At 40.1% G+C, this 13,032-nt stretch overlaps 1 protein-coding gene across 1 annotated transcript in view; it reads right to left on the reverse strand.

Annotated features, from left to right (window-relative positions):
• Positions 1 to 7,895, reverse strand: part of GPR156 (G protein-coupled receptor 156) — a 63,226-nt gene extending 55,331 nt beyond the window's left edge. Inside the window, exons 1-2 of the mRNA XM_090277082.1 lie at positions 7,617 to 7,895; positions 7,296 to 7,432 (exon numbers count right to left, since the gene is read on the reverse strand). Coding sequence (XP_090133208.1) covers positions 7,296 to 7,432; positions 7,617 to 7,712 — 233 coding nt within the window. The 5' untranslated portion in view covers positions 7,713 to 7,895. The remainder of the gene's footprint in view (positions 1 to 7,295; positions 7,433 to 7,616) is intronic.
• Positions 7,896 to 13,032: the final 5,137 nt, after the last annotated feature.

Here is a 13,032-nt window from a genome sequence, read left to right on the forward strand (position 1 = left end):
TGATGCTATTATAAATAGTACTGCTTTTAATTTTACTTTTCAGTGGTCGAGTTTTGTATATTGATCTTGTATCCTGCAACTGTGCTAAACTTGTTTATTAGTTCTCACAGTTTTTAAAAAAATAGATTACACTGGATTTTCTACATAAAGAAATCAAGTCACCTGCGGGGAAAGTCATTTTAATTTTTTCTTTCTAAACTAGGTGCCTTCTGCTTCTTTCTTATCTTATTGCACAGGCTATAATCTCCAATGTTGAATAAAAGTGGTGAGAGCATACATCTTGTCTTCCTTCTGATCTTAAAGGGAAAGTAATCAGTCTTATACCATTAAAAATGGTGTTAGCTACAGGTTTTTCATAGATGCACTTTGTTAAATTGAAGAAGTTCTCTTCTATTCCTAGTTTGTTGATATTTTACCAAGAATGGATGTTGAATCATGTTGTACTACAGGAGTTCAGCTCCAGGCAGGTTAACTTTGGATTTGACAAAACTGAAAAAACAAGAGTGGAGCAGTGGAGACGGAATTCATATCAAGTTTTTCTCATGGTAGCAGGCAAGACAGGAAAAAAGGTCTCCCTTTATTCTATTCTCGTGGCAGTAGATGAGACAACAGTAGAACATCTGTCTTTATTTCTTATTCTCGTGGTGGCAGGCGAGACTGGAACAAATCATCTGCCTTTATTCTCATGGCAGCAGGCAAGACAGGAACAAAGGATCTGCACTGCCTGAACAACAGGAGCTCGTATATACAGAATATTAGACAAACGTGGCACAGGGCCAATAAGAACTGTGAACTATTGTAGCACCTGTGCACTAAGACACTCTCTTATATAAGAATGATTTGGGAAAATACATGCACATTGAGGTGGGGATCCTGGCTACAGTCATCCTGACATGACACATGTCATATGCTTTTTCTCTATTAAGACAATTACATGTTTTTTCTTTTTTTAAGTTGGAAAATATGGTGAATTATATTGATTGATCTTTAACTGTTAAACCAACCTTGCATTCATTTGTCATGATGCATTATCTTTTTTATATTTAGCTGGACTCAAGTCATTAAAATTTTGCTCAGAATTTTGGCTCTATGTTCATGAGGTACACTGGCTTATAGGCATTTTTGTTGTTGTTATTATCAGGTTTTCATGTCAGGGTAATGCTGTCCTCATAGAATGAGTTAGGAGATGCTCCATTATTTTCAGTGTTTTAGAGAGTTTGAGTAAAACTGCAACAATACAAGCACAGATTAGCTGGGTGCCTCTGGTGCAGGGTCTTTCACAAGATTGCAGTCAACAGGTCAGCTCTGGCTGCCATCCTTCAAGGATTTACTGGGGTGTGGGGGTGAGGGAATCTGCTTCCAAGCTCATTCACATGGCTTTTAACAGGCCTCAGAAGATCTATTTTCAAGTTCACTGACATGGCTGTTAGTAAGCCTCAGGTCTTTGCTGGCTGCAGACTGGAAAGATCCGTTCCTTGCCATGTGGGCCTCTCTAAAGGGCAGCTCACAACATGGCAGGTGGCTTCCCTCAGAGTGAGTGACTGAAAGAGTGAGACAGATCCAAGAAGATAGCCATAGTCTTTGTAACATCTTATTTATAAGCAAGTCACTAAGTTCAGCCCATACCCAAGGAGAAAGAATTTCACAAAAGTGTAATTATCAGGAGGTAGAAATCATTGAAGAATGTTTTAGAGACTGCCTATCATAGTTCTCAACATATCATAGTTCTCAACATTACCTTGTTATCCTTTAATACTTGTGGAATCTTAGGTGAGGTCATTTCTCCCTTTCTTATTTGGGTAATTATATCTTCTTTCCTTTTTTTTTTTTTTTTTTTTTAATCACTTGAGCTAGAGGTTGGTCGATTTTATCAATCTTCATAAAGACCTTTGGTTTCACTGTTTTTTCCTGTTGTTTTTCTGTTTTCTATCTTATCAGCTTCTACTCTGATCTTTATTATTTTCTTTCTTTTGCTTACTTTGGAGACTATTTACTTTTTTGTTTTGTTTTATAAAGTAGATCTTTCTTCTTTTCTAATATGGAGTTTAGTGCTATAATCTTCCCTCACCCACAAACCTCCACCACCAAGTACTGCTTTAATGGCATCCAACAAGTTCTGATATGCTACATTTTCATTTTCATTTGGTTGAAAACTTTATAGTTTCTCTTTTGATTTGTTCCTTGACCATGAGTTACTTTAAAGTGCTCTATCTAGTTTCCAGATATTTCAGTACTTTCCAGAAATCCTTCTGTTATGGATTTCTAACTTAATTCCACTGTAGCCAGAGAACTTACTCTATATGACTTGAATCCTTTTAAATTTAATGAGAATTTTTCCATGTCCCAGACTATGACATATCTTGGTAAATATTCCATGTGTACTTGAAAAGAATATGTATTCTATAGGTTTTGGGTGTAGAATTATATAAATGTCAAATAGGTCAAATTGGTTGATACTGTTATTCAAATTTTCTTATCTTTACTGATTTCCTCTTATAGACTACATTTTAAAATTTTATCAAAAATGTAATATTTGCAACTGAACTCAAATATTACTATATCATTTAATTTTATTAAAATAGTTTTCATACCTTTGGCACATGTGTGTATCTGTGTGAGTGTGTGTGCATATACACATAGAATCACAAATTTAGAGACCATAAAACTGGAATGATGCAGCTAATTGTGATGCTGCACCTTTGAAAAAATTTTATTAATTAAGAAAGCACTTTTGAAACTGGATTATCTTATCTTTTTTTATCTGAGCTTGAAAGCTATTAATTGCAAAATGTGTTTTTATTCACAGTTCCTTTTAATATTTTATTCTTCATGCCAAGTCATGCTTCCACTGCAAGCAAGGCAGACAGCAAATATATCTGTTCTACTACAACACTGTTTACAAGTGTCCCTATTTTAACACGATATATAAATGATTTTTAAAACCTTGCACTCCAGAGGACTTCCGGCCAAGATGGAGGCCAAGACAGACACACTGCATCTCCCTCCACAACTAAGAAGGAATACAACTACCTCAAGACTAGAGACAACCAGAAGCTCCAGAAAACTGAGCTGCATGGAAGTCCAAAAAACAAAGAGGTAAAGAATAAATACTCATCCAGACAGGTGGAAGGGGCAGAGCCAGGGTGGAGAGGGCGCAGTGTGGTGGCAGCAGCAGTGGCAGAGCAGGCTGGTGGAAAGCACAGTCACATGTTTTAAAGGGTTGGGAGGGACACCTGGGGAGTGCTCCCAGCACCAGACAGGACCGTGCACTCATGGTCTCAGCGCCGGCAAAAACAGAGTCTCATTGCTTCTGGCTGTGCAAACCAGTGGGTGCTGGGACAGAGAAGGAGGCTGCCAGTCTCTCAGCAGAGTCTTGTTTAAAGGGCTCCCATGGTCCTAGAATGTCTGCAGACCCGCCCATTCTGGGAGCAACAGCCAGGGCAACAGCTGGAGAGGTGCCAATCCCATATGAGGGTGGGATAGGTGCCTGGAAAAGGGGTGAGTGCTGAGCTGGCGGCATGTTCCCTCTCAGACCCCCTCCCCCACATACAGCACCACAACATGGTGATACGGGTCGTCTTGTACTGACAAATACCTAAGGATCTGTCCCTTAAAATGTAACAAGTGCGACAGCTCTACTTAAGACACAGAGGCAAACAAACACACGAGCAGGTCAAGTTGAGGAGACAGAAGAGTATGGCTCTCAAAAGGGGGAACGGATCAAGGTTCCAGTGGGAGAACTAAGCAACGAGGAAATAGCCAACGTAACAAATGAGGAGAAAACCAACCTACAGATGCAGAGTTCAAAATACTGGTGATAAAAATGCTCACAGTCTTGACAGATATCCTTAAGTATGGCAAATGCATAAGGGAAGAAGTGAAAGCTATGCTAAATGAAGCAAAGGAAAATTCACACAAAACCAATGGTGAAGGGAAGGAAACCAGGGTTCGAATCAATGATTTGGAACATAAGAAAGAAAAATACTGTCAACTGGTACAGAATGAGGAAACAAGAATTTTAAAAAATGAGGAGAGGCTTAGGAACCTCTGGGACAACTTTAAACATGCAAATATCTGAACCATACGGGTGCCAGAAGGAGAAGAGGAAGAGCAAGAAATTGAAAACTTGTGTGAGAAATTAATGAAGGAAAACTCCCCAAATTTGGCGAAGGAAATAGACATGCAAGTCCAGGAAGCACAGAGAGTCCCAAACAAGCTAGAACCAAAAAGGACCACACCAAGGCACACCATAATTAAAATGCCAAAGGTTCAAGATAAAGAGAGAATCTTAAAAGCAGCAAGAGAAAAGCAGAGTTACCTACAAAGGGGTGCCTATAAGACTTTCAGCTGATTTCTGAAAAGAAACTTTGCAGGCAAGAAGGGACTGGCAAGAAGTATTCAAGGTGATGAAAAGCAAGGGCTTACAACCAAGATTACTCTATCCAGAAAAGCTATCATTTAAAAAGGAAGGGCAGATAAAGTGCTTCCCAGACAAGGTAAAGCTTAAGGAACTCATAATCACCAAACTATGATATTATTATATGAAATGTCAAAGGGACTTACTTAAGAAAAAGAAGATCAAAATTATGAACATTAAAATGACAACAAACTCACAATGATCAACAACTGAATCTAAAAAATAAAAACAAAATCCAACTAAGCAAACCAGAATAGGGACAGAATCATAGGTATGGGGATCATTTGGAGGGTTATCAGCTGGGGGGGTGGGCAAAAATGGGGAAATGGTGCAGGGATTAAGAAGTATAATTGGTTGGTATAAAATAGACAGGGGGAAGTTAAGAATAATATAGGAAAGGGTGAAGCAAAAGAACTTATATGCACAACCCGTGGACAGGAACTAAGGGGGGTGGGATTGCTGGAGGGACAGGGGGTACTGGACAGAAAGGATCAATGGGGGAAAATTGCAATACTGTAACAACATAATCAATAAAATATACTTAAAAAAAAAAAACCTTGCACTCCACAAAACTGTGTATAAAAACACATTGTTTTAGGAAAAATAGTATGGGTTCATAAAAGTTGAAACATATTTAACTTTGTAACCAGCATACTAATAAAAATAATAATAATCCCCGTTAAAATATTAGCACTGAGTAAATGTTCACTATCATTTGTACGCAGGATCATAGCTGATTTTTGTAGCCTTAAATCTGCAAGATGTAGGTCCCCAGGGGTATTTGCCTTCCATAAATAACATTACCATCAAAATTTGCTCTGGATCTGTGATTTCTTTAACAATCAATTATTTTAAAACACAAGGGAAATGTCTTTTCTGCTTCTTAATTTATTCCTATAGCTTCACGAGATAGCTTCATCTTTTAGGAAGGACACCAGCTTTTGAAGCCGTTAAACCAGTTGTTAGTTGTTGTAAGGGAAGACAGTGCCATCGTATTCTTAGCTTAAGCCTTCCTTCTTTAACCGTAAGAAAACTTGTGTCTGAATTCTTTAAACCATTGACTTTCTGGGAAAAAATTACATATGAGTCAATAATATTATTTTCTTATTTGCCCTTCAGGTATTGATTTGCACATAGAAGTGTTTTACAGCTAAAAAGACTGTACTTCTAGTCATCTTCTTTTTAATTTTTTTTTATCCTCACCTGAAGACATTTTTTCATTGCTTTTAGAGAAAGAGGAAGGGAGAGGGAGAGAAAGAGAGAGAAAGATCAATGCAAGAGAGAAACATGGATTGGATGTCTCCATATGCACCCCAACTGGGGATCAAACTTGCAACGTAGGTATGTGCCCGGACCAGGGGTTGAACCCGCAACCTTTCAGTTTACAGGATAATGCTCCAACCCACTAAGGCACACCAGCCAGAGCCCTAGTCATTTTGTTGGCAGCAGCCTCCAAAGGTTTAAAATCTCCTTCCTCCTAGGGTCACTGAAAACATATTTACTAAGTACCTATTATATTCCACAGTCTGTTCTAAATGTTGGAAACAGTGGTGAACATGGCAGACAAAGTCCCTGTGTCCATAATCTTTACAGTTTGGTGGGGGATCCAGATAATAAAAAGGTAAATCAATAAATATGGTACTATCAGAGTTATATTTGCTATGAAGAAAATAAAACAGTGATGGGAAATGGAATGAGATGTGTAGGCTGGGTGGCCATTGGGCAGAGAGGCTACGTTAGATAAGATGATCAGGGAAGGCTTCTCTGAGGAGGTGACATTTGAGCCAAGACCTATACAATGAGAAGTAACTAGTCATGGAAAGATCTGAAGAAGACTGTTAAGCAGTGGGAATAGTAGGCGGCCTTAAGATGAGAGTGGGTCTAGTGCATTTGAGGAACAGAATGAAAGTGCTGGAACAGTTTTAGGAGCATACTCAGGACAGAGCGCCACATATCACTGCCACATAGTGGCTGACCCCATAGGTCAAGTCACTGCTGCTTAACAATTCCATGTCCTCCATGCCTCAAATGGCCAATGGTACCCCAAAATGCCTGCTAGACAAATTCAACTGATCCTCATCTGAATGCTAGAACCAGATAATGGAACACGATATACTTGATCACCACCAAGTGTAAGGCTGGAGTGGGGCCAGACGAGTCTGGCTTCTCTGAGGGAGTTGTTGACATCTGATGTGGGCTCTATCCAGAAAAAACAGCTGTGGGGCAGGGAGAGAGGGCTGGAGGCAACCTGGGACAGGAGGAAGGGGCAGAGTGTTGTAGTGAAGAGATGGAATGGTCCCTGAGGGAAGGATCAAATAGCAGGGAAGGCAAGATTCTGCAAGTCCCTTCAGAAGAGAGTCATCATTTGTTTCTTTTGCCAGCCCTGGAAGCCATAGCTGCTTACTCTGATGAGCCAGTGACTTTCTAACCAGTCAGAATTATCTAGCAGAGCAGCCAGGGAGAAGGGCTTCACTGTTGTGCAGAAAACTTAGCCCATCCAGACTGGTTCTGATTATGTCACAACACTTGAGTGTTGCTTTGGAAGATTTCTCTACATATGCTCCGTTTTTAGTATAAGTACAGCATCTTTTTAGAAGGATTGTACCCTCCTTTTTGAAGAGAGACTCTTCACTCTTTTGGGGGGGAGGATACTTGCAGAAGGTAGCACAGTACTGGGCTAGGTCTTTCTCTCAAGAGGGAATTGTACCAATAAGGATAAGACCATTTAGCAGGGAACTTCTTGCATAGCTTAACGCCACAATAGGAGGCAAGCTTCACTGATTCCCGCTAGCCCACATAGTTGCCAAAATGATACTAACACTCTGGGTGTCATGATTCAGGCTATGGGAGGTGAGAAACTAGGCATGGAGCTGCTTACCTGTTCTTTCTGTAGCGAATTGTGAAGCCAAAGAAGAAGACTATCAGAAGAATTCCACAGCTGAGAAAAGTCCACACAATACCCAAGAGGACAGGAGATAATGAAGAAATGGTCTTACTGCTGTGGTGGGAAGAGGTCTGAAAACAGAAGAAAGAGAAGCTATTAGGAATGAATGTTCTTCTCTAGATCAAACGTGAACTGCCCCATCATCACCAAAGCCTGGAAGTACATGTCATTCATGAGCATCTCCTCCTCCTCCTCCTCTACCCACAACAACACGTATTCCTGAGCAGCCCCTGACACCCATGGCTGCTTACTTACAGTTGTTGTCTTGCAGAGATCATGAATGGGTCGCCGATCCAGCTCCAGGCCAGGGAAACTGTCACACAATTCAGAGCAGTTTATTTCAGGCTCCATGTCATCACATGCCCCTCTTGCTGTGTGCTTCTTCAGTCTCAGTTACCCGCTGGTAGGTAACCAGCAGATCTTGGACTAAAGTGTAAGAACACCTCAAATCTTTTCTTCACAGGTGCCATTTTGGAGTTGGTTCCTGGCTCAAAATCTGGGATGAACAACCCATTTAGGTAGAAGCGAACAGTTATTTCACTGAGCTCCTTCATCAGCCACCTCCGAGGCTATCCTGGTCCCCTGTTGCCTGTGCATATTATGTGAGACAGGAGTGGGCATCTTAGTGACCACAGAGTGATGATTCTGGCTTGCCACCAGATGGCAGTCACGGCTCCAAGTACTCACACAGGTCCCAAAGGAAAGGAAAGCAATTAAGCCTGTTAACAAATCATACAAATACAAATTTTTATATACATATATATATTACACAAAACACAAACATACCTACATATATATATATATCTATATCTGTGTAAATGGTTTATTAGAGGTTTAAATACTTTATATATTTTAATTATAGTTACATTTTTATTATATATAGTTATACAAATATTTAAGATAAAATATATACTCAAATACATCTTAAACCTCTTTATAGCAATAATTTAAAAACAATGACAAAGCACATCTGACAATTATATATAAAACTTTATAGATATAAAGCCCTATAGTCTCTCTTCAATCTTTTTTATGGCCCAGCACTGTAAAACTTTAGTTTAAACGTGTGAGACACATCTTCCTTTTTTCCCTGCTGGGAAATCCCCTACCCTTTCAAGATCTTTCCCTGCAACTCATGGCTTAAGCTCCTGGGAAGTGGTGGGCTCTGGTGCCCCGCACTGTCTGCATGCAATGTCTGCTGGCCACTCTGGCTCTTGTTCTCTCAGGGAATGGGGGAACTTCCTATGTCCACTCAGCTGGGGTCACGGGAGGATACATAAACCCTCTGCCAATAGTTTTTTGTTTTTAAATTTAGACTACTAGAAGTGGGATAGGCTACTTGCATAATAGAGAGAGAAACTGAAGATTCTAGGAATGCCCACAGACTGGGTGAGTAGCAAGAGGAGGGCATTATTTCTCCCAGAAGATGCTTGCAATATGAATACTGTGGTCTAAAGAGAAGCTCTACCTTATAGAACAAAAGTAGAAATGCAGAAAGTCTCAAATTAGCTTCAGCAGAAAAAGTAGACAGGTCCCTAATTTTTTAAAGAAATCTATCCCTTAATACAGAAAACATATTTGAAATTTTACCAGTGTAAATGTATAAGAGGGTGCAACTTTTGCTTTGTGTTTTTGAAATAGCTTAGCACAGCTTTCTTTTATTGTGGAGAAAAATTGGAAGAGGAAAAAAATATCAATTATTATTTCAATAGCCATAGAACATAGGACTCATGTTTAAGCCAGAACAATAGTGACAGGTGTAGAATGCCATCTTTGGATTTTGCATGCTTAGGCATGAACAATATAGCACCAGGTGCTGCCCATTCATTGGCCTCTCATATGGTCCTGAATTATTTACCAGGTTCATTACAATGAATCCCAAGAGAACTAACAGCCACTATCTCTAGTCAAGACATTTAAATTCTTGTGCAGTCTAGTCAGATTACTGAATGCAAAATTAAGAAGCCAATATAAAAATACAACTATTTGTATCCTATTTTAGTTGAAATTGCTGAAAACACCTTTTTCCTTTTCCTTTTATTTAAAGTTAAACATCTCTTACTGTGCCTTCTAACATAAGAGCAATATTATAAGCCACAGGGAGTCCTGTACCACATCGATAGATTACATTTGAACAATTATTAAGTCCATGTTTATGTAGCCTTAAATTATACTGAAGTATATATATGTGTGTTTGTTTGTGTGCGTATAAAACCTCATTTTGTCCTCACTACAATAGTGTCATGTGAGACAAACAATACTAACCCCTCATTTTCAAATAAGGAAACTTAGGAGCAGAGAAGTGGAGAACCTTGCTCCAAATCTGTACTGGCAGGACTTGAATCCAGGAATCCACATTCCAAAATCAATGTCCTCCCAGGATACACCCTACATGAGGCAAACACTCTGGACTAACTTCTCCCAATAAGACACCAAATGGCCTGGTGGGTTTTTCATGGTTAGTTCCCAAAGCTTCACTACTATGGGTTCCCTGGAGTATCTATACAAGTAGTTCTCCATTGGAGTGATTTTGCACCTCCAGAGGACACTTGGCAATGTCTGGAGACATTGTTGTTGTCACAACTGAGAGGAGGGTGCTACTGACATCTAGTAGGTAGAGGCCAGGGATGCTGCTAAACATCCTTCAATTCACAGGATGGTCCAAAGAACAAGAAATTATCTGGCCCCAAATGTCAATGCCAAGGTAGAGAAACCCTGGTCAACAAGGCTGACAGTCTTAAGCCCAAATCTCCTTGGGAGATTTTGTGACTACAAAATGGCTGTCCATCTGAACACAAATTCCCTAGGGGATAAATTCCTGAGGACATTTCCAAGGTCTGTTTGGACAGGCTGAACTCACTGGCACAGAACTTTGGGTGTGAAGTTCCCTTTCAGTCCATGAATATCCATTGTAGAAACTACATGTAATGATACTGGGCAGGCATTTGACTCCAGTGTTAGCACACATTCACACGAGGAGCTGGTGAAACAGTGAATGGCTCAGTCCTTGAGAGGAGGGAGTTGAATGATTTCAAAAAGTGTTAAGTGATTGGAAAAGTGGGTGGGGAGCTGTGTGTCCAAGAGGATAACAGTGAGGCACAAAATAAAGAATCCAAGGCTTGGGACTTGCGGCCAAGATGGAGGCCTGGATAGACACACTGCATCTCTCTCCACAACTGAGAGGGAGTGCAACTGCCTCAAGGCTGGAGACAATCAGTCGTTCCAGAAAATCGAGCTACATGTTATTCCAACAAGCAAAGATATAGGGAAGAAATGCTCATCCAGACTGGTGGGAGGGGCAGAGCCAGGGTGAAGAGGACACTGTGTGGTGGTGGCGGGAGCGGCAGCAGCAGCAGGCTGGCAGAAAGCACAGTCACACATTTTAAGGAATCAGGAGGGACACCTAGGGAGCACTCCCAGCACCAGACCAGACCACGCAGCTCACGGTCCCAGCGCCTGGGAAAATAGAGCCTCATTGCTTTTGACTGTGCAAACCAGTGGAGGTTGGGGTGGAGGCAGAAACTGCCGGTCTCTCAACAGAGTCTGCTTGTTTAAAGGGCCCCCACGGTCCTAGAACATCCACAGACCTACTCATTCTGGGAACGACAGGCAGGGTAACAGCTAGAGAGGTGCCAGTCCCATATGATGGGAGATGTACCTGGAGTGGAGGGAGAGTTTTGGGAAGGTGGCATTGTTCTCTCTCAGACCCCTCCCCCACATACAGCACCACAACATGGTGATACGGGTCGTCTTGTACTGACAAATACCTAAGGATCTGTCCCTTAAAATGTAACAAGTGCAACAGCTCTACTTAAGACACAGAGGCAAACAAACACACGAGCAGGTCAAGTTGAGGAGACAGAAGAGTATGGCTCTCAAAAGGGGGAACGGATCAAGGTTCCAGTGAGAGAACTAAGCGACGAGGAAATAGCCAACGTAACAAATGAGGAGATAACCAACCTAACAGATGCAGAGTTCAAAATACTGGTGATAAAAATGCTCACAGGCTTGACAGATATCCTTAAGTATGGCAAATGCATAAGGGAAGAAGTGAAAGCTATGCTAAATAAAACAAAGGAAAATTCACACAAAACCAATGATGAAGGGAAGGAAACCAGGGTTCGAATCAATGATTTGGAACATAAGAAAGAAAAATACTGTCAACCAGTACAGAATGAGGAAACAAGAATTTTAAAAAATGAGGAGAGGCTTAGGAACCTCTGGGACAACTTTAAACGTGCAAATATCTGAACCATAGGGGTGCCAGAAGGAGAAGAGGAAGAGCAAGAAATTGAAAACTTGTGTGAGAAATTAATGAAGGAAAACTCCCCAAATCTGGCGAAGGAAATAGACGTGCAAGTCCAGGAAGCACAGAGTCCCAAACAAGCTAGAACCAAAAAGGACCACACCAAGGCACACCATAATTAAAATGCCAAAGGTTCAAGATAAAGAGAGAATCTTAAAAGCAGCAAGAGAAAAGCAGAGTTACCTACAAAGGGGTGCCTATAAGACTTTCAGCTGATTTCTGAAAAGAAACTTTGCAGGCAAGAAGGGACTGGCAAGAAGTATTCAAGGTGATGAAAAGCAAGGGCTTACAACCAAGATTACTCTATCCAGAAAAGCTATCATTTAGAATGGAAGGGCAGATAAAGTGCTTCCCAGACAAGGTAAATCTAAAGGAGCTCATCATCACCAAGACATAATTATATGAAATGTCAAAGGGGCTTACTTAAGAAAAAGAAGATCAAAATTATGAACACTAAAATGACAACAAACTCACAACTATCAACAACTGAATCTAAAAAATAAAAACAAAATCCAACTAAGGAAATCAGAATAGGAACAGAATCATAGGTATGGGGATCATTTGGAGGGTTATCAGCTGGGAGGGGGTAAGGGGAGAAATGGGGAAATCGTGCAGGGATTAAGAAGCATAACTGGTTGGTACAAAATAGACAGTGGTAAGTTAAGAATAATATAGGAAAGGGTGAAGTCAAAGAACTGATATACACGACCCATGGACATGAACTAAGGGGCATGGGATTGCTGGAGGGAAGGGCGGTACTGGGCAGAGGGGAAAAAAGGGGGAAAAAATGGGACTACTGTAACAACATAATAAAATATACTTAAGAAAAAAAAAAAAGAAAGAATCCAAGGCTTAAAGAGTAAGATCTGCCGCTCCAAGAACACTGCTCTCCCAAACACAAAGTCTCCAGAGGAGAAAAAGAAGAAGCGGGTAGAAGCAGGGAGGCAAATAGACCTCTCAATGTTTATAGTTTTGACTCTGAAACCATGTAAATATTTTACTTAAAAAATTAAAAAGAAAATCAATCTTTAAAAATTAAATATAGATTGAAATAAATAAACCAAATTATATCAAGCTGATTATATAACCACATAGAAAAGAATTATTTTAAGTAACAGTAACTTGAGTATACAGCCTAAGCACAAAAAATATCCACAATGACATCTTAAACTACATTAAGTGGGTATTGGTCCTATTTTATATATATGGATACACACATATACACATACACATATATAAATATCTATTAGAAAAAGCAAATAAGTAATTATATTCATGTCTTTGGGAACTGAGATTTTCAAGGTAAGAGAAAAGAGATGCACATTAAATAAAATAGGCAAAAAATTCAATCTTTGTTTAAGTGGG

The sequence above is a fragment of the Furipterus horrens genome, unplaced genomic scaffold, assembly GCF_987537825.1.
Source record: "Furipterus horrens unplaced genomic scaffold, mFurHor1.1.pri manual_scaffold_1, whole genome shotgun sequence".
In the NCBI taxonomy this organism is placed as follows: domain Eukaryota; kingdom Metazoa; phylum Chordata; class Mammalia; order Chiroptera; family Furipteridae; genus Furipterus; species Furipterus horrens.